The sequence below is a fragment of the Eretmochelys imbricata genome, chromosome 1, assembly GCF_965152235.1.
Source record: "Eretmochelys imbricata isolate rEreImb1 chromosome 1, rEreImb1.hap1, whole genome shotgun sequence".
In the NCBI taxonomy this organism is placed as follows: domain Eukaryota; kingdom Metazoa; phylum Chordata; order Testudines; family Cheloniidae; genus Eretmochelys; species Eretmochelys imbricata.
The window spans coordinates 331,930,058-331,955,325 of NC_135572.1; the positions used below are offsets into that span (position 1 = coordinate 331,930,058).

General features: G+C 42.0%; 1 protein-coding gene across 1 annotated transcript; it reads left to right on the forward strand.

The window, feature by feature from the left end:
• The first annotated feature begins 250 nt into the window (after positions 1–250).
• Positions 251–22,547, forward strand: SLC26A3 (solute carrier family 26 member 3). The gene is made up of 20 exons (XM_077807860.1): positions 251–381; positions 1,114–1,253; positions 1,390–1,500; positions 1,724–1,881; positions 3,097–3,261; positions 4,537–4,689; positions 6,777–6,859; positions 8,623–8,770; positions 8,904–9,017; positions 9,121–9,198; positions 10,841–10,936; positions 12,063–12,169; positions 12,798–12,867; positions 12,957–13,049; positions 13,680–13,775; positions 15,503–15,736; positions 16,758–16,812; positions 18,045–18,190; positions 19,215–19,280; positions 20,482–22,547. Exons 1-20 carry the CDS (start codon positions 251–253, stop codon positions 20,503–20,505), a joined length of 2,268 nt encoding a protein of 755 aa, XP_077663986.1. The 3' UTR covers positions 20,506–22,547.
• Positions 22,548–25,268: the final 2,721 nt, after the last annotated feature.

The window sequence follows — 25,268 nt, forward strand, 5'->3', positions numbered from 1 at the left end:
CCCTAGCAATGTGAGGGGGAGGGAAGGAGGTCACTCTGACAAAGCAAAATTTCTCTTTCTTAATCCTGTTTCTTTTGATCTTCAAAGGTGGTAATGCTCAGTTTGGAGTCCACTCATCTGTGCACTTCATGATGCTCCCCCTGAGTTGTTTAAGAAGCACATTCTGTTATTTATTTTCAGGTTTTTAAGTGACTAGTGTCAAAGAGCTATATATAAGAATCTTCCGTCCTAACCCAGCACTTCAGGAAAAATGGTTGAACCTGTAGGCAACCAGTATGTTGTGGCCAGACCAGTATACTCGGAGAACTCGTTTGGTGAAGAACATAAGAAAGTGCACAGATACCATAAAACCTTTTTGGATCATCTGAGGGTATGTTTTAGGTAAGAAACTTTTTTGTAAATATTGATGTTAGAAATAGATCCTCTGAGCTACCTCCTAACTCTCAAATATTCTGAACTACATCCTTACAATCTTCCTTCCAGCTGGTCTCGTAAAGACTTTCACCCAGCTTTTGTGGTGGTTTCTTCAACATCCACTTCTCCCATTCTGAAGAAAACAAACATTAACTCTCTACACTGAGGGACAAATTCATCCCTTAACTCTGTTCAGTTCAGTACTGAGGTAACTCCATCCATTCAACTCAGATGACCCCAGTGTAACTCTTGTAGATGGAGTCCCACCAGAGAGGAATGTGTCATCCCAGTGTTGAGAGTCAAATGTTTGTTCCCCTACAGTGTCATATCCAAGAATAATGATAATGGATGAAAGTGAAAGTAGTGGAATATACAATGACTGACTTCATAATTAATGGGCAAAAGAGGCAGACTACATGACTACACGATTATGTCTGAGTGATCACAGCAAAACAAATGAAAACTCATTATTCAAACTCAACATCAGATGTTCCAAAATAAATTGAAAACACTCTTTTGCCGAAAAATATTCCTGGAACAGTGAGGCTATGGCCCAGGCAGGTTGTTCCATGCTGGGTACCTCTGATAGGCTGAAATCTAAATTCTTATCCATTAGTTTCAGCTATCAAGATTAGGTTTCGATATTGACTGACTCAAAGATGTTAGCTGACTGCACTGTGGCTTATCACATATTTTCAGATGTTCCCCACAAAAGGCCAAGAATATTGCCACTGGTTTGTTACCTATAACTTCCTGGTTGCCAGCATATCGCGTTAAGGAATGGCTCCTGAGTGACTTTGTCTCTGGGATCAGCACAGGGCTGGTGGCTGTCCTGCAAGGTAATCTTTGGGAAACACTTTTGCTTTGTTTTTGTTTTTTCTAAGATCAAACTACCACGTAAGTCCATGCTGAGAGACCCTGTAGACTTGCACCTGTAACATGGGCTTAACTTTCCCTGTGTTTCTATCATTACAGGTCTAGCATTTGCTTTACTAGTGTATGTTCGCCCGGGGTACGGACTCTATGCCGCCTTTTTCCCAGTCATAGGCTACTTCTTTTTTGGCACTTCCAGACATATCTCTGTTGGTAAGTTAAGTCATAGTGCACATTGTTTGTTCCACTCTCTGTCACAGCTTGCGTCTTCTTAATTCCATGCTGAAGATAAATAAAAATCCCCAGATGTAATTGATTACACACCGTGCCATTGGAGGAAGCTTTGTAGCTTTTTTCAAACGTGAAATAAAATCGTGGTTGATGGAAACTTATATTTTGCCCGTCCAGCTTTAATGCATGGCTTTGTGTCAATTAGGTCCGTTCCCTGTTCTGAGCATAATGGTGGGAGAAGTAGTGACGAAGTTAGTCGATGAGGAGAGTTTTGGAAACAGCACTTCAACGACTTCTACGGCACTAGATGATGAGAAGATACAGGTGGCAGCAACTGTATCACTCCTTGCTGGAATTTTTCAGGTTGGTACCTCAGGATGATATCTATCTATCTATCCTTCCTCCGTACTGCCAGCCCCAAATTATAAATTAAACCATCACCACCATCATCGTCCCGACTGGGTGATTCTGTCCCATTGACCAGGAGCCATCTGGGTGAGCTATTTGGAAGCTTCTACGGATATTGACGTGCAGGCTATTGACAAGGGCATTAAGGATGGCCCCACCTTTCATATGCTGCTACATTTCTGTTAAAAACAATTATTGTGCATGGGCCCAATCCCACAGGCTATCCAAGCACAGAATGCCCCACTTATTGCAAAATCATTACCCAGATTTTTCCTAGAGGGGCAGTGATACATATTCTTATGTCTGAGAACAGAATGGAGCCATGATATTGGTGAGGTGAACAGTCATATTGAAGGAAGCTCCATATTACAGTAATACAGTTTAAGGATGAAGTCAGAGAGGAAGACAAGTATATTTAGTTCCATTTTGTTCTGGAAATAATACGGTAGAACACATCCCTGTGTAGTGAACGCTTATATATATGTCCACATCATGAAAGATTTACAATGTGTAAGACATATGGATACACTGAAAATCTTAACAGCAAGGACATTTAGGTTATGTCTACAGAGCAAGAAATCCCATGGCTGGCGCTTGCCCGCTGACTTGGCGTGAGGTGGGAGGGTCCCTGAGCTGGGGCTGCAGCCTGAGCCCAGAATTCTACAAAGCAATGAAACAGCCCCGCAGCCCAAGCCCCACAAGCACAAATCAGATGGCTCAGGCGAGCCGCAGGCTTTTCTTTGCTGTGTAGATATACCCTTACTTTGGATCCAAAGTATAACTCAGAGGGTTAGGATTTCTGTAGCAATGACTGTTGTTACTTATGCTTCCATTGTTGCCCACTGTCATGCAAGTCTCACAATATTTGGGTGTTTCTTAAAGCCCCAGCTCTTGGAGTCATGAGATTAGGTGACAATCTCAGCTTTCATTTTTTTAAAAAGTAAGTTTCTAATCCTCTTGGTTGCAGAGAAAAGCTTGAAAACATGAACCAAGTGAACCCTAAAGGCTCAGAATCCAGAATGCAACATTTTTTAAAAATGTATTATTTTTTAAAAAAATCTCATGATTCATAAACCAATCCCAATCATGATTTTTGAATGTTTGGGGTGAGCAATATGGTGCATCTCTTCTAACTACATCTAACAAATGATTGGTTATTTTGTGTTACAGTTGCTTTTGGGAGCACTACAGATTGGATTCGTAATTATTTATTTATCTCAGTCATTAATCAGTGGTTTCACTACTGCTGCAGCTATCCATGTTGTGGTGTCTCAGCTGAAATTCATACTCCAGCTCCCGGTTACTGGATGTAAGGAGCCATTTTCAATTTTCTGTGTAAGTATTCCTCAGTTGCTAACAACATGATGCAACACCCACAGACCCTGGTCGTCGGCAGGTGGGATCAAACCTGGGACCTCTAGCGCTAAATGCATGAGCCTCTACTGCATGAGCTAAAAGCCACTTGGCCTTTTGCTAGGGCTTTAAAGCGACCTCATTACTCTCTCTCTAAATAGTCTCAGATAGGACTAGATGGGACAGAGCCGCACACCCAGGAGGTGTGTGGGTTACATAGACAAGTAGAGTACATCAGACTCTATATCACCAAGTAGTTACACCAACCGAATCTTCGGAGTAAAAAAAAAAGGGTAGCAATTTGCAAAAAGATGTGTTATTATCACAAAATATTTAGCTATTGTATTGGGTGCACAAATAGGCTAATTCTATGATCTTTTCTACAATATGTTAGCATGTCCTTAAGAGCCCAGGCAGCTTTGTCTCAGGCATTTACTTATATCTACCAATTCTTATTGGACTGGAATCTAAATAAATAAAATACTGTAGATGTCTTTCATTTGGGTATAGCTCCCGGAGTCTGGTTGCATGATTAAAAATCAAAAGAAACAAAGAAAGAAATAACTGACTTGCTGAAGATTTTTTTTATGCGTTCAGTTATTTTTTTCCCAAAAATGTCTGACTTCCTGGGATTTGGGAAATAGAGTCTTTCACCTGTATGTTATCTGTATCACTCTGACTCAGGTTTGTGGTGGCCAACAGTTGTTATCACCAGATGGCTGGCTGGTGTCCTGAATGAAGGGTGACCAGATAGCAACTGTAAAAAAATGGGACGGGGGGTGGGGGGGTAATAAGCACCCATATAAGAAAAAGTCCCAAAAAACGGGACTGTCCCTTTAAAAACGGGACATCTGGTCACCCTACCTAAATGTAATAAGCTGTTTGTTGTTCTCAATCCAGTTCCTGGCTGGCAAGTATATGTATCACAATTCCTCACACACGCTGGTAGCAGTCTCAGCAGATAACCTAAGTAGAGGGCATGGAAACAGATATACCATCTCACCCCTAGAGATGAGACCAGGAAGTCAGGTTTGAGGGTCATTGTGGAGAAGCTAGCATTGCTGTTGTCTATCTGTGGATAAATATCATTTTTTTGCTCGCCAGGAGTCTCAGTCCAGACCATTCCACCAGAACTAAATCCTAACTAAAATAATAATTAAAGAAAAATAAATATGTTTTCTTTTTTTGAAAAGTGATGCCCATTGCATCAAGCAAAGGCAGCCTATTTCAAAGCACTCTTTCTTTTTAATTCTGTAGACTCTGGGAAAGATTGGTGGGCAGATCACGAACACAAACATTGCAGATCTTGTCACAGCACTCATTATCTTGCTCATTGTGTTTGTGGTGAAAGAAGTTAATGAGCGATTCAAAGCCAAACTACCAGTGCCCATCCCAATTGAACTCTTTGTGGTAAGGATTATTCCACTTCCTTATTTCAAGTGTATAGTGCCACCCAAAGCAGAGTTTTAAACCTGTTTCTATGTACTAAAGTCTTCTTCTCAACTACTGTCTTCTTTCTGTCTTTGACAAAAACCATTGTGGGTTTCAGATATCCTGACAGAGAAATCATTATGTGCTTCACATTTCTTTCACTGTTTTATAATTTAACATAACTTTAGAGAGAAAAGTATTATTCGTAAAATGTTTTATGTCTGATTTATCTGTAAAATCAGACACTTCCCTTAAAACCAAGTACTACTGCATTCTACTGGAAGCCTACTGCAGAGCACTATTCCTCAACTGGTGGGTCGCGACTGCCAGGGGGGTCACGGGGCTTGAAAATGTTATTACAAGCTAAAGCAAAATCAATAAATCAATAAATAAGATTTCCAGAATAACTTTGGGGATGTGGCAGGGCAGAGGTAAGCCCCGTGAATGCCCTGCTAAAAGGGGCTGGCCGCACCCTGCTTCCTGGCAGGGTGGCCAGGTACAGGGGCCCAGGCACTCAGCAGGGGGCTCAGCTGCAGGCCCTGAAGAGGGCTGGCCCAGAGGAATAGGCTGAGCCAAGTGGAGACAGCTGTGCTGAGTACTGGGACGATTACATAAGCCCTGAGAAAAGCTCAGTCAGGGCTAGCCTGGTAGGGGGAGAGGAGGGCTGCATTTCTGCCTCTGTGCCAACTGAAGGAAGGCTCAAGGGCTAGAAGGCCCCGGGATGGGTCTGTTGGGGGATAGCGATTGGGGGCTAATGGGAGCACTGTAAATAAAGACACGAAGGTGAATCAGCACAAGAGGGCGCTGAGACTCTTTATTTGACCAGCCTAAGCGCAGGGTGCAGCTGCGAGGGAGGGGAAGCCTGAGCAGACCCTGCCACAGGTGGCCAAAACTTTCAGTGGTTTTGAGATCAAACTATTTATAACCCTTTGATCTGTTAGTTACAGTAGCTCTGCCCCTTTCATGTCCATGCAGTTGACCCTATCCCATGGTCACACTCCCCCAATCCTATATTCTTCAAGGTCCATTATTCTCCATCAGCTTCTTAAAACACACACACAAATAAAGTATGTAGCCCATATCATGGCTACAGTGTTTACTCTTGCTTTCATAGTAAATGTAATGGGGTCACAAAACGTTGAATAAGAGGTCCCCAACCGGAAAGGGTTGAGAAACACTGCTGTTGTACTATAGACCATTGTAGTACTTTTTTTACTTAAGGAGAGCAGAAAATGTCCATTTTGTAGGGATTTATTCCACCACTAATGAGAACATCTGCTGGAATCTCGGGGTGGGTTATGAACACGGACACACCTGTAACACCTAAAACTTACCTCTGACTCAGGGCCGTAGCCACAGGTGGGCCGTAGCCCACCCACGTAGCATCCAGGCCCACCCCCAGCTCTGCTCCGGCCCCGGTGCTAGCCCTGCCCAGACCTGGAGGACACTGTACACTGGGTGCCCCCGGCCCAACCAGAAAGGGAGGGACAGCAGCAGTGGAGATCAGACAAGTGCGCCACACATGCACACTGCAGCAGGAGGAGGGCAGGCGAGCAGGTGACCTGGAGGCAGGGGCAGAGGAGATCCTCAAAAAAGACAGGCCTGCTGCCTTGGAGAACTGGGCCTGGCGTGGGGAGGTGAGACCAGGATGGATGCCAGGAGCCGTATGTGCTAGAGAGCGGCATCTCCTCCTGGAGTTGGGTGCATGCGAGGGCCCCGAGGAACCCCTGGCCAGAGTGTTTATCGCCCCCCCACAAGGCTGGCTGGAGGGATAGAGGGGAGGTGAGCTCCCCCAATCCCTCCTGGATCCCTGATTCCTCCTACCCCCACCCCCGCTCCCTGTCATTGCCCACCCGAAGTCAGGGCCGACCCAAATGTCCTGTGCTGGCTATGCCTCGGCTCTGAATAGCAGGAAAATGTCTAATTTTGGAGGCCTAATCTACCACTAGAAAGCACATCAAAGAGGCAATGTTTGCTAGGAAGAAGCGAAAGGATAGTTTGAAATAGTGACTTTTTTGTGGTCTTATTTGCAAATTCCTAATGTAGGTAATTTTGCTACCTTACAGACAGTCATAGCAACAGGTATATCCTATGCCTTTAATTTCAAAGAGAAGTTTCAAGTTGATGTAATAGGACAACTAGAAGAAGGGTAAGTGTATAATTCTTAAACTTTCCACTGGAGCACAATATGCTTTCTAAACAAGTACTTAGGCACAGAATTCACCCATCTCTGCCTTCTAATTAAGTACTCTGCATTAATAAAAAACTTACTTCTTCTGAGCAGTTAAGTAAACTTTTTGCATTCAACAATATCACAGCTTTCAATAGACTAATTTTCAGTAGATAAGAGCTATTCAGTAATGAAAAGCATTTTTTCTTCCAAGAAACTGAGAATTCATTCATTCATTCCTTGTTGCGTGAAATGACCAGTTGAATACAAGGAGAAGGGGTGTCAGAGTTACCTGCCTAACTGCTCTTCTGCCCCATCCTGGTATTTGAGCAAACACCGACTCAGGTCTCAGGCTGTCAGCTATCTCAGAGTGGAATTGTGCAATTCTCGTACTCTCAGACCAGTCCTTGAGCTGCAGTCCCCTATGATCAACTATGATTATCTCAAGAGGCCTGACCTGTCTTCAGTGCCTGTGGTTCTGCTCCTTCCAGCAGCAATAACAGTGGCATCCAGTAGCCAAATAGTCTGCTTAAAGCAATCCTGTCCCCCTCAATAGTGCCTGACAATTGAGCTCAGTCTTGCTCTCCAAAGAGAGCTTGTTACCTATTTATAACCCTTTGAGCTATTAGTTTTCAGCCTGACAAAACAGCCTAGAAGTAGACCATTGTCCTGTAGTTGTCTAATGTGTTTCTTGAGAGGTTGCCTATCTGTAATTATTGTGTTGACCTCCTGCTTGCTTTCCCCACAACCCCTTATTAAACTAGAACAATACATTCATGTAAAAAAGTCTTGTAACTAAATATATAATGACTTCACCCCACTGATCAGGTCACATACAGCATTCCTTAAATTATTATGACTCAGTTTGCTTAGATTACTATAACATCTCTAAATCCCTCATGACGAGTAGGGCATAAATACTTACATTTAGAATATAAGCACAGTAGTGTGTAATGAGAAAGAAACAAAACATGACAATACACTGCTGCAACCTTTGTTGATGACAGAAATGTTGCTGACTGCCCCTGCAGGGCAGTGCTCGCAGTCACTGATGCTTCAGTGGATGAAGCCAGCAGAGGAACAGCTACTTCTACTCAATAGGCCCTGACCCTCAGATTTCAGACTGATCAATTTAAGGGCACTGAAAAACCAGCTCATTGAAGAATGTCTTTTTATTGCCCTTGGACTGCAAAAGCTCCAGTCCAAAAAGCCAGGGAGCAGGAAATAAGGAAGAGATCTAAATTTAGTGACTGGCCTTCCTTAGCACATATTTATTTAACTATCTAAAGAACCAGAACAAATCACAGCAGGTTTTCCCTACAGAGCGAAATCCACTCCAGTGCAGAGGACCTGTGCAAAGCCTCAGCATCAATTCAGCCCTTGACTTAGGAAGGGCCTTGTGTGTATCTTACAAATAATAATTCTCATCACAGGTGCTTGACACCTCACAGGATTTGACTTCCAGTAAAGAGAGCCTGGTCATTGAATTCCAAACTGAGCTGATTGCAGATTAGTAGGGAATGGACTCAACCTGAAAAGTCCCAATCCTGAGCCAAACATCCCTGAAATTCACTGGTGTTTAGATCCAAGATTATGTTTTGGTCCCACCTCTACAAAAAAGTGTACAGTTAAAATAGCACAAGAGATGGACTGTCACCAAGCTCACTGAATGCTTTGCTTGCCATACTGTTTTCTTAAGCACCCTGTTAAGGGACAGTTCTCTCTTTTGGGTTCTCTTACAGATTTAAGCCTCCTGTTCAACTTGATATGAGGGTTTTCCAAAGCTGTGTGGGTGAGGCTTTTTCCATAGCGATTGTTGGATTTGCCGTAGCCTTTTCGGTCGCTAAAGTATATTCTGTCAAGTATGATTATCCCATAAATGGCAACCAGGTAAACAAGAAACATTTAAATCAATATGACCATAATACATTGCAAATGAACATAGCTTTAGAAATGCTTTGGCTTATGAACTATTTTTTCAGAACTATTTCTTTCAAAAACTTCGTGTTCATTATTCTGTTAGGAATTAATTGCCTTTGGCCTGAGTAACATATTTTGCGGAGCATTCAGCGGATTTGCTGCAAGTACATCGCTGTCAAGATCAGGTGTGCAGGAAAGCACAGGAGGCAAAACACAGGTATTGCAAATACAAGATGTTGACAGAGCTGAATGCCACATGACACTAGCTGCACAAAGTGCTCTAGGATACAGACTTATGGTGAAATCCTTTTCTTCAACAGGTTGCTGGTCTTCTCTCTGCTGTCATTGTCATGATTGTCATCCTGGCCATTGGATTTCTCCTGGAACCATTACAGAAGGTATTCTCTACTTTTGCGTAGGATTTATCCCTGCTCATCAAGGACCTAATGCTGCTCCAGCTAGAGTCAATAGGAGTTTTGCTATTGACTTCAGGGGGAGCAGGACAGGATTATGTCAGGGCCTGATTGTTTTCCCCAGCTCAATGCACGGAGGGAACTTTCCAAGTGTGAATTTGTCCCTGCCTGCATGGACGGATGGGAAGGGTCAGCTGCTCCTTCGCTGAACCCCAAGTGTATGGGGCGGAAGTGATTTCTAGCCAATAGAGTTTAATAGAAAATGGTAACACTTCAAGAGGTGTTTTGAGCCCTCTGATAATTACATAGGAAATTATGTCCATGATATAGAAATTTATAGTAAGGTCAAAAATCCATAGCATGGATCTCATTCTCTAGTCAATGCTATAGAGTTTTAGAGTAATTTTGCAGAAGCCTATGAAGTTTCCACATAATCCTATGCCTGTTAAATTCTATAGGACATCTGTCATTAGGGATGGGACCAATACGGACATGCAACTTTCCTCTCCTTTCTCCCCAGCCCCTTAGGGAACCTGCAGAGAAGTTAGTACAGACTGATACGCTACTTCGGCATGGACGCCCAAACATCACAGAAATGAACACATAAACTCCCATATAGATAAGACCAGATTCTCATTAATCAGGCCACTTGCTTCTCCAGCTAAGGGGCCATGCTCAGATGCAACCCCTGGTCTTTCCTGAGCCCCGGGACTGCTCCTTGCTAGGGCCCTAAAGGAAATAGGGGAGGGAGAAGGAGGAAGAAGAGACAATGACAAACCTGGTGGCAGAGCTAATGGAAGGCAACTGCCCCCTACCTCCCCCCCCCCGTAGCCTTTAGGTGTATATGTGGCACCTTTTTCAAGAACGTTGTGCAACTGACAAAAGAAGGTTACAACACAAATTTTCACATGGGGCTACTCCACACTCCCCTGGCAGTAGTGGCTCCTGTCCCACAGGGCTGGGCCAGACTCCCTGTTCCATGTGTTGTGACATAGCACACAGGGTCAACATGGAGCCGTGACCCTGGTGCCATGTCATAATGCTATTCAGTCCAACTTGGCCCAGCCAGCTCTCCATCATGATAGAGGAGTGGCTGGGCCAAACCTGAATGGCACTCTGACCTTGTGTGCCAGGTCACAGTACTCACAAATACCCACAATACCCAGGTCCATAAGTTCACCATAAGTCACTCCTGCGGGACAGGAGTGACCACAGCTGGGTGAATGTAGGTGGGCTCACGCTCCATCTTCCAGCCCACCCTGGGGGCCTCCCCTCTGCACCAGGCCAGAATGGAGAGTGCTGCTCTGTGTGGTCAGTGCCACCAATGACCGACCACTGCCCTGCTCGCAAAGACTGGCACCTCCACTGCTGTGGCCCCACCCTCTTCTACACTGGCCAGTGCAGCAGGCCAGCCACAAATAGAAGCACATGCTCCACTATCTTAAAGGGAAGTGCAGAAGGCATCTGCACCCCACCTAATACAGTGCTCTATCTTAATGGCACATCCTGGCCCATAGCGTCAATGTAGTAGGAAGAACCCATTATCTTCCAGCCCAGGCTCTGGGTCTATTACTAGAATCTTGTCATTATAACATTCGGCATTTGCTCTGTTTTGTGTTTTTAACAGTCAGTCCTTGCGGCTTTGGCTCTCGGCAATTTGAAGGGGATGCTTATGCAGTTCAAAGAAATAGGTGTTTTATGGAAAAAGGACAAATACGACTGTGTAAGTAGCAGCCAATTTATACTTAAAAATAAAATCCAATTGCGCAGGCATTTATTTTGCAAATTCTCTTAAAGATTCAGTTTATTTTTAATAGCTTGCCTTGCTTTAGTGCATTGAACATATCTCTGACCTGCATTTTTATTTTTATACATGATTTTTTTTCAAATGTTTTTTCACTCAGTCTCATCTCTTTTAGCTCAGTTCTCTCTCTTTAATCTTCACATTCACCCATTTCATCAGTCTTCTTCATTAAAAAAATTCCCACCATTCAAAATCAATTATATAAAGAAGTGACAGAAAGATTGATAAATATTTGGCCTGTTGGCTACACATTTCTGGACCTATTTTCACTTCAATACATGTATGTAGCTCCCACTACTGCCAATGAGAGCTATGTAAATGAATCAAGTGGAGAACATTGCTTACAGTGTAGCTTGGCAATTACTGCTAATGATAAAGCTATAGAAATGACTGAAAGGCAGCATTGCCAGTAGACAAGGCATACCTCTAAGAATCAGAAGATCTGGGTTCAGCGTCTAACAGTGCCACACACTTTTTGTGTTACTTAGCTACTGTGGACCTCAGTGTTTTCCAGCTCGAAAATGAGGATGTGGATCTTTACCCCCCATGATGAAACACTTTGAGGCCTCTGATAAAAAATGCCAAGTGTTATTATAATTATTATTTAAATACTTCCAGTTTTCAATTAAATACATTCACAGTTGCTAAACTTTACTGTCTCGACACGAGATTATATTCACAAATATTACCTTTCCCTATATCATGATTTACATTCTACCTTTTCCTTTTGCCAGATATTTTTAAGAGCATTCAACTAGCTTTGTATACAAAGTCATGCTTTTTTAATATATCAGCACTTCACATCTGTTATACAGAATTCAGCTTCAAAAAGACTTTCCAGCATTAACGAACTAAGTTATCCTTCCAGCACTTCCATGAGACTGGTAAATCTCACTCTCTCAGTTCTGTTAACTAAGAAAGATTTTTATCCAAGAGCATAGGCACAGTCCAGATCAGACCCGGAGTTTCTGGGTTCCCTATCTGGGTTTATACTCTTGCTTCCTAGTGAAACTATAACATCTGAAATTGTGTATATTTTTTACAGATGATATGGATTGTGACTTTCCTATGTACTGTAATACTGGGGCTTGCTATTGGACTAGGAGTCTCAATAGGATTTGAACTCCTGACCATAGTGTTCCGCACACAGTTGTAAGTAAATGTTAAATATAACGTAAACCCTATCAAGACTGCATGGTGAAAATAAACTCATTTAAGACATAGAGGACCAAATTTTCCAGGCCTATATCTGGCCTGCAACTTTGGACTCAAAATCAATTCTTGGAGATAATTCTGGACACTAAATATTATAAAAGTCAAGGGGAAGCAATGGGAATGTTGTGTTCTGCTCCCTGGTAATGAGAAAAGGCATGTGAATCACACTTCAATGGGACTATATAATCTAGATAATAATAATTATACCTAGCTCTTATACAGCTAAGTATTATTCTAATTATTACTTATGTGCATAACGCTTGCCAATAAGAGTACAGGGTTCACAGTCTGGCCCATAATAAGCTACAGCACTCTGTCAATATAGATACTCTTCTCCCATTTGAATTTACTTTTCATAGTTAATTTTCTTTCTTATAGTGAAAGGCTCTTAGATTGATTCCATGACCAGTACAATTATTATAAAGCTGAGATCATTTTATTTGATCAGCCATTAAGGCAGTACAGCTTTCCAACAGCAAGATAAGACTTTTAAGACAACAGCAATTGTTCAGTCCATTATGTTCCAGCATGGTTTATAAATAACTTGATTTGCATTTGTTTGCAGTCCAAAGTGCACTCTTTTGGCAAATGTTGGAAGAAGCAACATCTACAAAAACAGAAAGGATTATGTAGATGTAAGAGCCTGTATATTATTTACATCATCTGTTGCATGCATTTCTGTGCAATAGACACCTGTATGTAATGCCCTCACTTTGTTGTGTAGATATATGAGCCAGAGGGAGTGAAGATTTTCAGCTGCCCGGCCCCGATCTTCTTTGCTAATATTGACTTCTTTCAGGACAAACTTATCACCGCTGTAAGTTTTTTCTTGGCAATCACTTTAAATGAATTCCTTTGAAAAACAATGAGGAGTCCTTGTGGCACCTTAGAGACTAACAAATTTACTTGGGCATAAGCTTTCATGGGCTAAAACCCACTTCATCAGATGCATGGAGTGAAAAATACAGTAGGCAGGTATAAATATACAGCACATGAAAAGATGGGAGTTGCCTTACCAAGTGGGGGGTTAGTGCTAACGAGGCCAATTCAATTCAGTCAGGGTGGATGTGGCCCATTCCCAACACTAATCTCAGTTGCACCATGTTAATCCATTTTAAACAATGGAACCACTGTGTCCAGAAGAATAACTTCAGATTTACCACAGTGTAAGTGAGATGAGAATCTGGTTTGGAGATTCATATCATTTGCTTAAATGCAACAAACTATCTTTCTTAAGACAGTTCTGTACTTGACTTTAATTCACAATAGTAAATTCATGTAAGGTTTGTTTGGAGTTTTTTTTTTACTTGGTCACTCTCCAAGAATTTACTAGTACTAATCACTTTTCAGAATAATATCAAGTCCTCTCTCAGATCCAAGGATACTGGGATTTTTTTTGTTTGTATAAAAAGAAATCTGGAATGTTAATCAAGATGTTATTTTGCAGGTTGGTTTTAATCCATTGCGGGTGTTGCGCAAACGCAATAAAGCTCTGAAGAAAATCAGAAAGATGCTGAAGAAAGGAGAGCTGCAAATGACACCTGTAAGTGTTATATTATGTAGCTTATTATCTAGCAGAGATGAGAGGTATAAATTAGGGAAAATATTTTCAGAGGCACATGGGAGGTTTGGGCATCTTATTTTCATGGACTTTCAGGGGGAGCTGAGGCCCAAATCCTCAAAGGGCAGAATTAGGCTGTTGTACCAATAAAATAAAAACCAGCAGGATCTTATTAAAGGGAAAAAGGCAAAATACCACATTTACTGTGAATACAGAAAGAATCATAGTAAGCAGTTAGTTATAGTTATAACATTCCATTCAATCTCATATTTATTCTCACATTCATTCATACACACACACACACACAGGTTCTGCAAGGTTGTTATCATAGTTACCAGCCTTAGAGTTGCTCATGCCAAGCCACTGGCCAGGTGGCCTGGACATGAGGAGGGAGCAGGGCCTTGTCAGATGCTCATCTGATGCTCCTGGAAGTTGGTTTGCAGAATCAGACCCCCCAAAGTTCTCACTTTTTAGAGTCTATTTTTATAGGAATTTCTTCCTATGCCAGTCTATGGGAATTGCTTCATCATGCTGTTGCTGAATCAATCAGCAGATAGCACATTCCTGATGGCTCCAAGATGTTATCTTGTTCTTTGGTTCTCCCATTCTTGAGGCTGTTGGGTGGATTCCAGTCTGCCCTCCGGGGGGTCCTCTGGTTATTTCCACTTGACGCCTTCTTCAGCCGATGGACACTGGATTCTTAGGCTGGCACCTCCCTGATCATTCAGTTATTATCCACACCAAGCATCCATCCACATACATCCTCTATCTCTATTTTAATCACAATTGTTAATACAACAAAAGGGCGAGGAGTCTCTGGGTGCTGTTTCTGTTGTTAGAGTATTACTTTGAGTCTCTCTCTCTGTGAATTGCTTTGAGAATAGACTCTGTCTTAGAACGTACTAACACAATTAGCAGCTTGCAAGTTTCACACATACAGGGAGAGAAACAGTACCAAAAACCAAGAGACCTCTTAATTAGTAATACCCTGGAATTTAAACTCTGGGGAATCAAACTCATTTGTGATTTTAATACAGAACTTCTTTAATATGATCCAACAAGGCCCCTAAATAGCTTTGAGGATCTGGGCGTCGGTACCTAACTGCCCACTGTGCCTTTGAGACTCTCCCCATGTCAATATAATGTAAAGGTGGATAAGTATTACCACATATTACCATTTGTTAAATTAAATACAGGCTTAAAAAATAAGCTTGTTAAATATAAATACCCTGGTCCCCAGTCTGCAGCATTAATGTTAGGCAAAGTTCTCTTGTCTTCAGAAGGAGCTTTGTTTGCCCTCAGACTGTAGAACCAGATCCCAAAGAGAAAAAGTTTTGACCTATAGTTAATGTTGACTCACAGCTGGTACTCGGTTTTCTCTGAGGAAAAATCCTTCACACTTTCTATGGGCCTAACCCAAAGCCCACTGAAGTCAGAGGAGTCTTATCATTCAGTGGACTCTGGAGCATGCTCTAAATCCTTGATTAATTAGAACAAAACAGAAATTTCAAAATGGCTCCTAACTACAGGGAGATAGAATTCCTTCCAGTGTGAAGCACAAATAGCGAATCATGATGCATTCAATCAGTGCTTCAGCTCTCCAGTGCCTCAGTATGCTATTCAAGTGTACACATCAGTGTGTTCTCTTATCACTGGACAACACCTGAGGCTGTAATGTTTACTGTGGCCATTTCTTCTCTTTAATACAGAAATCCTTTATTTGCACTGTTAATGGTCTGAATGAATCTGATGAAGAATTGGACAACAATAAAATAGAGGAGCTGGATCAGCCTACTAACATGGCAGACTTACCATTTCAAATTGACTGGAATGCAGAACTTCCTCCCAACATCACCGTGCCCAGAATTGACATCCACAGCCTCATTCTTGATTTCTCAGCAGTATCATTTTTTGATGTTTCTGCCTTGAGAGTCCTCAAAGCGGTAAATTACCTTTCATGAAACAACTAGTCAAGGCTTACAAGTAGAAAAAATGTACTATGTTTCTTAAAGATACGCCTCTATGTGCATAGGAGATCAGTAATAGATTGCATAAAGACTCAATGGTTGGAGCTTGTTGAAAATTTTCCATCAAAACCATTTTTCCACAGAAAATTGGGTTTGCTACTATCTGAAATTTTTCACAAAAAGTGTCTGGTTTCCATGGAAAATGTTGAGTTTTCATCAAAAACTTATCAGTGTTCATTTTTTGGACAAAAAGTTTAAATTTTCCATGGAAAACTTTGATGAAAACTTTTTTTTTTCATTTTCATCTAAATTTTCCAATCAGTTATATCAATGGCTATACACTCCTTTCTTGAACTGATAACAGTTCTGGAAGTTTTACAGCAATAAGGTATGAATCATGGACTTGGGTTTTAAACATAGGATGGGGAATTGGAACACCTAGATTCTGTTCCTGTTTCTGCCATCAACTTCCACAGTCAAAAATTTCAGATATAAGCACCTATAAAGTAGCCTTATTTTCTTTTGAACTGAGCACCCACAGCTTCCATTAACTTTAGTAGTAATTGCAGCTCTGTTTGAGCTTTATGTCTGAATATTCTGTCCTTTAACTCTTGGAATCTCATTTTTTCATCTATAAAATAGGAGCAATGATGCTTTACCACACTGGGGCATTGTCTTTCCATCAAAGATTTTCATTTTCAGCTCTTATCAATATTATTTCATACTGATCCTTTTCTTAAAATATATTATTATAAATTCTTTTTTAATTTATCTTACAAAAGAAGGTTGGCTTCGAAGTCCAGCATCAATCTAAAGAACCTATTCTGCACCCATTCAAGTTAATGGAAATTTTGTCACTAACTCCAATGGCAGCCTAAATCCATTTATTTGTGCTCAAAATACAAACGCTATTTTACTATAGACAATCACTGTCATTGCTGTTGAGTTCATGGCAAAACAATTAGTCTCTAAGCAATGCCTGCTTTCTGTTTAACAGACTTTAAAAGACTTTGTCCGGGTTGATGTGGATGTGTATATTGTGGGAGCACAAGGTAAGTTCTTCCACTTCTGTCAGTCTTGTTTTTAAGCAACCAGATTGCTCGATGGACATGTATCAATTATGCCTCTTCTGTCAGCTCGCTGCTTTCCCCACACAGTTAGAAGGGGCAAACCAAATGTTTATATTAAAAGAATCTTTAAAAGCATCTAGTCAGACTCAAATTAAAAGAGTCTTGCAGGAATCAGCAGTACTGACTTTAACTGATTAAAACTAACAAGCCAAACTAAACAGACTTAAATGAGATACAACTTTTACTGGCTAAAGTCAGCCTTTCATGTAACTGCAACCTACGGTGGATAAGAGGAAATGGGACCCAGATGCATAAAAATATCTGCAGCCACCTTAAATACCCATGGGTTCATTTTTCCCCTCTCAGGGTTTTGTACCCTCACAGTTTCCTCCATCTTAGATCTCCCCATCCTTCCATTTCCCTCACCCCACCAGAGTGAGGTTCAGGCCACTTGTAAATATTCAGACTTAGAGGGATAAAAAATATCTCCTCTGCCTATGCTCTTTCTGCGTTTCCTCCTGAAAGCTAGTGAGCGCCCAGTCCTGGGACAGCAAAGGGAGCCTGCGTAAAAGGGCTGGGCTCACATGTGCTATACAGGTAGCTGGGGAACTCAAACTAAGAGTGAAGCCTCAGGAACCCACACAGACCAACCGTGTCCCAGTATTGCAGGCCATAGCGGACACAGGGTATGCAGAATTACAGCCATATGGAGCCAGACTGTACATGGACACACTGCCCATGCCCCATCCCCAGTGTGCTGTGGAGACCTGCCATGAAGGTCTCAGGCACGATGCAAAGATTGCATAGAGCCCATAGGTGGGGTTTCTCCAACCCCCCACCACATTGCTGGTAAACTTTTTGGTCCTTACAAGTTAGCATAAGGCACCACAGGATGGGGCCTAAATGAGGAGACAAAACAACAAGGGCCAGTTCTCCTCTCCCATGCACCTTGTATTGTCTCTTCTGTGCAAAGTGCACAAAGGATGGATATGAAATGGTACCAGATGAGAATGGTACTATCTGGTGCCCACTTAGCATAGCAAATGCCTAAGAGTCAAAGCAGTGGAGAATCAGGCCTTGTGGCAGCCAAACTAACCCACTTTGATAGAAAATTGTGTGTGCTCATTCAAAGGATACACTGAGGATCCATTTTTGTCTTGATGACTGCATGCCTATCAGTCACTGGTTTGTGGTTTGATTCTGTTTCTCTGCAGATGGCTTCCTGGACAAGCTGGAAAGATGTGCATTTTTTGATGAGGAGATTAAGCCCTCCATGTTTTTCATCAGCATTCATGATGCTGTTTTACACATTTTGGTAAAAAAGAATGAAGTCTACTCACCAACGGTGAAACCCACGAAGGTAACCACTGAGCTATGTGTTCATTCTTCTCTGGAGTAACACCTTAAATTGCTCACAGTCCAGTTGTTTACATAGTCTCAAGGGACTGCGTCGTCCCCTCCTACTGGGACACCGCCCAGGAAATTGCATGCAGTGGAGTTCCCCTGAAACTGTCACCTTGAGAGGACAGGACTAGGAGGCCTGCAATAAAGGCAGGGGTGTGGCCTTTCACTCTGATGGAGCCACAGTAAAGGGAATTCCCAGGTCCTTGGAGAACCAGCCTATCTCCCCTCCCTGCTGGCAACTTGGCTCCTCCAGGGTTGCAGAGAGGGGTCTGTATGGTTGACCTACAGCAGCAATTGCAGGAGGGACTCAGGGGAGGAGATGATGCTTTGATTTGGATTCTGGCCTTGTCTACACTCAAGAGTTGCATTGATTTAATTAAATTGGTTTAGAAACTGATGTAATTAAATTGGTACAAGCCCCATGTGTGGCCTCTTTTACATTAGATTAAAAGTAGGTAATATAAATTTAGCTTCATTCAGTAAGGAATCAGCTCAAATTAAATCCATATAAGGCACTCTTAAACCAACTGAAGGGTGTTCACACCAATGGTACCAATTTAAATAGCTTCTAAAGTGAGTCAGTTAAATTGGTGCAACTTTTGTGTGTAGACAAGACCTCATTTCCACTTAGATTTCTGAATGGGATGCTGCAGGGCAAGCAAGGGATGAGGCCACAGGGAGCAGCACCACCCCCTCTCCCAATCCTGCTTCCACAGTGCAGTGGAGCAAAGCAAGCTCCAGCAGAGTAGGCTGGAAGGAGGGGCAGGAAGAGTGTCGCAGAGAACGCACTTCCACCCCACCAACCCCTGCTCCAGCAGGAGTCTGTCCGCTCCAGTGCCACAGACAGAGGGAACACGACGGCCAAGAGTCTCAAGAGTCACATTTTCTGAGTCTTTAGCGCAATATTACCTGTGAAATTAGCTAAAACGAGAGGGAAGTGGAGAGCATTTCCTAACCCTGAGCCCCTCTGTTCACTGCAGGAGATGGAAAGCAGTGATCATTATATTATCAATACAAACGGCGATTTACGCAACCGGGCGTACACGGTAAGGCTGCCCCCTCGCTCCCCCCTGTATGTCAGCAGCAACAGAAGATCAACGGCACTTTCACTTTTTAAACACATTTAGGCTGAAGTCAAGCACTTGTGAAAGGTGCCGCCTCACCAGCTCCCAGGACTCAACAGAGAGAAAAGAAAGCATAGGCACTAGCCGCACCGTGTTCTGCCTTGTGTCCTGTACCCACCCCTAGGGGTCTGAGAGCAGCTCACACTCCAAGCCCACTCACTCTTCATGCTCAAAGGTGCCAGTTCTGGCTATGGCTTCAGCACTGCTATAGGGACTGAGATGGCCAACTTGCTCCCCTGAGCCACCAACAGAGGATGATAATTTCCAATCACAGACCACCTGGTCAGACTCAAAAAGTGACCCCTCAGGGTAAAAGGCTCCATCCCCATGAGCCATCCAGTTTGTTTAACTTTTTCACTGATTGGTAGCTGGCATTTTATTTAAGGCAAACCGCAGCTATAGTAGGAGGTTTATGGCCCAGCCAGGACAAATTATCCATGGCTTTCTGGGTTAGCAACAGGTGGATGTGCTTCCACAGTGGGAGACAGGGAGAGGTCTGCTGATGTGATAAGCTCTGCTTATCAATGATGAATCTGTCCAACTCCCTCCTCACTACAACACTCTTCCCAAGGGTTCCCAGCCCTTGAATATTCCTACAATCCTGCGGCTGGAGCAGGTCCACTCTCGGAGCCTGTATAGGGAGGGGATGGAGATCAAATCCGCTGCTGTACCTTGGCTGACAGCTCCACATCCAGGCTCAGCCAAAGACAGATGGTTTCAGGTTGCACCTGCCCTTAAAAATTTTTCTGTAAACGAGCCCCAAACAAGGATGTCAGGAGATGTGCTTAGTGAGCTCCTCTTCTTCTACACAGTATTATTCTCACTTACCCAAATGCCATATACAGCTGCTGGATTTGATGGCCAGGCGTCTGACTGTAATTGCGGTTGGAGGGTCGGCCTCAAGAAAGATAGTCTGTAAAGGAGTGAGAGGGAAATATCCCCAAAATAGTGGGCAGCAGAATTGCCACTTAGGGTAATATGACTGAGATTGGAAATGTTAAACCCCATCTTTCCATGCATGCTCTTAGACTGGAAAATCCTCCTGCATAGCTTAGTGAAAGGTAGATACATAAAAACGTCTTTATCCAGAAGTGATATTTATTTCTTTGTTTCTTTCCCACAGTTGCCAACAGAAACAAAATTCTAATTCTACCTGAATTACATCATCCAACAACCAGATTTTCAGATACAGAAGATGAAGGCAGATGTACAGCATATGAAGACAGTTGTAGATATGCTGATACATTGTATAAGGGACTTTATTACATGTGATTATGTTTCAAGTTTTGGAACAGGCTTGTTATACACTACATATATATATATTTTTAGGCTAAAGTTATGTAGTTTTTCGGATTTTATACTCTGACTTCTCTTCTTTCAAAGGAGAAAAAGTGGTTTAAGCAATGTTAACACCACTTGCACATATGTGTGTATATACGTGTATATTAGTCAAACAGTTTATAGACAGCTGGTATAGTAACGAGAGTATATACTGTGTTCTTATAACTGATTGAAATCTTGTAATGTATATAGTATATTCTAATAGTTGACTGTCACATTGTATCTTCAACTTGTACATAATTTATTTAAAGTTCCTTTCGGGTCCTATGAGATATCCTTCTAGACTGAATTATCTTTAAATTTACCAGCCCAATATTTTATTCCACAAATGTCTGTAAAGTGATTCACATAGTTATTATGAAATATTTATATAGTGCAGCAAATGTACACAGCCATTTACAAACTCAGCAAAGATACCTTTATTTGGCTCAAGCTGATATAAAATGCACAAGACAAAACACAGGATAAGATAATATTTATAGTGAATGGTTAAATAATTATTTTAATAGCTCTGTGTGTATGCAGATCGGCGTAGACACAAACAGGGTGGCACACTGGTTTATTGTTATCCAAAAGTTTACAGAGGATTGAAAATAGTAAACTGCGGCTATACTTTGCTAGAGCTACATCCTAGGATTGTGAAAATTCCACTTTATTTGGCTCCACCAGATGCCAAAAATAGCTTCACCCAGCCAGGTGCTAGATAGTAGTCTTACCTATATAATAGGCTTGGCAGAATTAATTTCTATATTTTGTTATAACTTCAGCAGATAATACTGATGTTTAAGCATCTTTTTTGATTTTTATCAAATAAAATTTTCCCAGTTGCACAGAGTTATGGGGTTTAAGCCTTTTTTACCTATTTAAATTTTTCAGAGTTGAGGGAAATTACGGGGAGACAGACAATAATTATTTAATGACAGCAGACTTTGGCATTCAAAAAGTTAAACCTTTATAAAACTGTATATTTTGACATAAAATGTTGATATTTTGTTACGTCACCTCTAAAAAGTTTTTAAGCAGCATTTTTCTTACTTTGCCTATCTGTACATTTCAGTTATCATCAATGGAAATATTTTTTTCTCAAAAAGAAAAGGAGTACTTGTGGCACCTTAGAGACTAACCAATTTATTTGAGCATAAGCTTTCGTGAGCTACAGCTCACTTCATCGGATGCATACTGTGGAAAGTATAGAAGATCTTTTATACACACAAAGCATGAAAAAATGGGTGTTTACCACTACAAAAGGTTTTCCTCTACCCCCACCCCACTCTCCTGCCGGTAATAGCTTATCTAAAGTGATCACTCTCCTTACAATGTGTATGATAATCAAGGTGGGCCATTTCCAGCACAAATCCAGGGTTTAACAAGAACCTCTGCGGGGGTGGGGGGAGGCAGGAAAAAACAAGGGGAAATAGGTTACCTTGCATAATGACTTAGCCACTCCCAGTCTCTATTCAAGCCTAAAGTTAATTGTATCCAATTTGCAAATGAATTCCAATTCAACAGTCTCTCGCTGGAGTCTGGTTTTGAAGTTTTTTTGTTCTAATATCGCAACTTTCATATCTGTAATCGCGTGACCAGAGAGATTGAAGTGTTCTCCGACTGGCTTATGAATGTTATAATTCTTGACATCTGATTTGTGTCCATTTATTCTTTTACATAGAGACTGTCCAGTTTGACCAATGTACATGGCAGAGGGGCATTGCTGGCACATGATGGCATATATCACATTGGTGGATGTGCAGGTGAAAGAGCCTCTGATAGTGTGTCTGATGTTATTTTTTTCTGTGGTTTGTATGTGTATGGTGAAATTGACATTTACCAACCAACATTTACCAATAAAAATCTAATCCTCCCAAGCCTACTTATATAATGGAATTACAGTTCCATTGCATCACATTAGCTGACAGCAATGCAAAGACTGAGACACACATATTTACTGATACAAAAGCAAGAGCCCAAATATGGGCCAACAGGGAGCACTAGTTGATTTCTTGATGATAGCTTTTCACTTCCCTGCTAACCTGACATTGTTCTTTAATTTTGCCTTGTTCTGTACCGAAGCCATAAGAACAGCCAGACTGGGTCAGACCAATTGTCCATCTAGCTCCATATCCTGTCTTCCAACAGTGGCCAATGCCAGGTGCTTCAGAGGGAATGAACAGGCAATCATCAAGCAATCCATCCCCCATCATCCACACCCAGCTTCTGGCAGTCAGAGGCTAGAGCCACCCAAAGCATGGGGATGCATCCCTGGTCATCTTGGCTAACATTGATGGACCTATCCTCCATTAACTTATTAATTTTTTTTAGACCCATGATCGTTTTGGCTTTCACAACATCCCCTGGCAATGAGTTCCACAGGTTGATTCCACATAGTGTGAAGTACTTCCTCTTCTGTGTTTTAAACCTGCTGCCTATTCATTTCATTGGGTGACCTCTGATTCTTGTATTATGTGAAGGGAAAACTACATTTTCTTATTCACTTTCTCCACACCATTCATGATTGTATAGCTCTCTATCATATCCTCCCCCCTTTAGTCGTCTCTTTTCCAAGCTGAAAAATCTCAGTCTTTTTAATCTCTCTCCTCCTACAGAAGCTGCTCCATACTCTTAATCATTTTTGTTGCTCTCCTCTACACATTTTCCAATTCTAATTGGATGTATGCTGATGGATGTATCACTCTCCTGCAAAAAACATATTGGCCCAGAACCCAGCTCAGAGTTGCTAGAAAGTAAAACTGCATTTCCCATAACATGTGGACTTGTATAGTCCTAGACTTTAAGGCCAGAAAGGGCAATTGTGAGCCTCTAGTCAGACCCCCTCTATCCCACAGACCATAGAACTTCCCTGAATTACTTCTTGCTTCTGGTCCAATAGCTGTGACTGAACAGCAGCAGGTCTTTTAGAAAACCATAGAACCTTAATTTAAAGATGTCCAGTGATGGAAAATCCACCACAGTCCTTGGTCAATTGTTCCAATGGCAATTACTCTCACTATTAAAAATGGGCACTTATTTCTAGTCTGAATTTTTCTAGCTTCAACTTCCAGCCAGGGGATCTGGTTGTACCTTTCTCCGTCAAACTGAAAACCCCTCTATTATCAGATTTCTGTTCCCCAGATAGGTACTTCTAGACGGTGATCAAGTCACCAGTTTGTCTAGCTTGGTAAAACCATTCTCAACCCCCCGCCGCCCATGTACACTCTCACCAAACAAACCCTCAACTATCTAAGTGATGAGGAGAGAAAAGAAGGAAAGGCACAGGCTCTTGTGCTTGTGATTGGAGCAACAGCCAAAAAGAGTCAGGGAGGGGAATAGAAGAAAAATTATGCACCCATCCCCCCCCCCCCCCCCCCCAAGGAGCCAAGACCTTGTGGAGATGCAGGTTTGTAGTGTGCTGCTCCAACTCCACCCCTGGAAGGCAAATTCACTCATGGATATCAAGCACGACTGACTCATTGCATGGTAAAACCTTTCAACAGGCATGAGCGAGGTGTGGGGAAGCAGACATTGCAAATCCTGACCAACTGACCCCTGCTTTCTGCTGCACCCCCCTGGCACAGACCACCACCAGGCATCTGAGTTATCTGGAAGAATATGGAATGACCCGTGCGTGAACAGACTTAGAGAGCACAAGTTTGGACAAGGAACCACCCACAGCAGCACTGCAATTATTTGTAAAACTGGTTACACTTTCACAGCCCTCCTCTTTCTTTCATAGATCTTAAATCTAAAAAAAAAAGTAAGTTTTATATTTATCCTTAACAGTGTAAACAAAATTAGTATAATTCAGCTGTGTTTAGTGAACTGAATTGGGCTAGTAGTATACATAGTTCAAACATTTTTCAGCATACCGTTGAAATGGTGTTATGTCTGCATATTAACACCTATTTCAGAACTCATCCTGGGTTTTGTTCTAGCCACACCTGCTATCTTCAGAGGGCCTGCCTACATGAAATCCAAGTGAGGCATTTGCCACCTACCTAGGCTGTTCTCTTTATGATCTTTATTTGTACTGTTGAAGGTACCACAACACACCAGCAAGTAGCAGTTAAACTATATATGTAATTATCGTGTAACTGGACACCACCCACCCAGTTAAATTAATGTATTGCAAATACTGTAGCAGCCAGCTCATTGCAGCTGCCCAGAATTCACTGCTAGAACTCTCTTCTGTTGCTTTAAGTTGTCTTAAAATTTAAGTTGCTTTTTTAAAATTCACTCCTGATTTCTGCTGTTGGAGTCAACTCAGGGAACTATGAGCTAGGGGTGGGATGCGCAAAGGGACCTAGGTGTTGCAACACTGAGCACCAAGGTGCCTAACTTTTAGGTGCCTAGACAATCAAAGGAACAGCACTACAATCCACAAAGCCTGAGTTAGGCAAGCAGGTTCCTATACAATGAACAGGGAGAGAGAGGTGCTATAGACAGCAAACCATTAAATGAGCGTGCTAGGTGGGGAGCCTCCTAAGCTAGCTGGACAAGAGTCATGAGTGCAAAAGCCCCACCCCTCTCACAAAGATAGGCCTGTAAGTCTGGGCTACAGGGAAGTGCCTACCTCTG

What these genes read in the sequence shown, in the direction of transcription:
- SLC26A3 (XM_077807860.1), top strand. Translation starts at nt 251, where the DNA reads ATGGTTGAACCTGTAGGCAACCAGTATGTTGTGGCCAGACCAGTATAC. An exon ending in TCCTGGAACCATTACAGAAG is followed by an intron (nt 9,199 to 10,840) that starts GTATTCTCTACT and finishes TGTTTTTAACAG; the next exon opens with TCAGTCCTTGCGGCTTTGGC. An exon ending in GAGAGCTGCAAATGACACCT is followed by an intron (nt 13,776 to 15,502) that starts GTAAGTGTTATA and finishes TCTTTAATACAG; the next exon opens with AAATCCTTTATTTGCACTGT.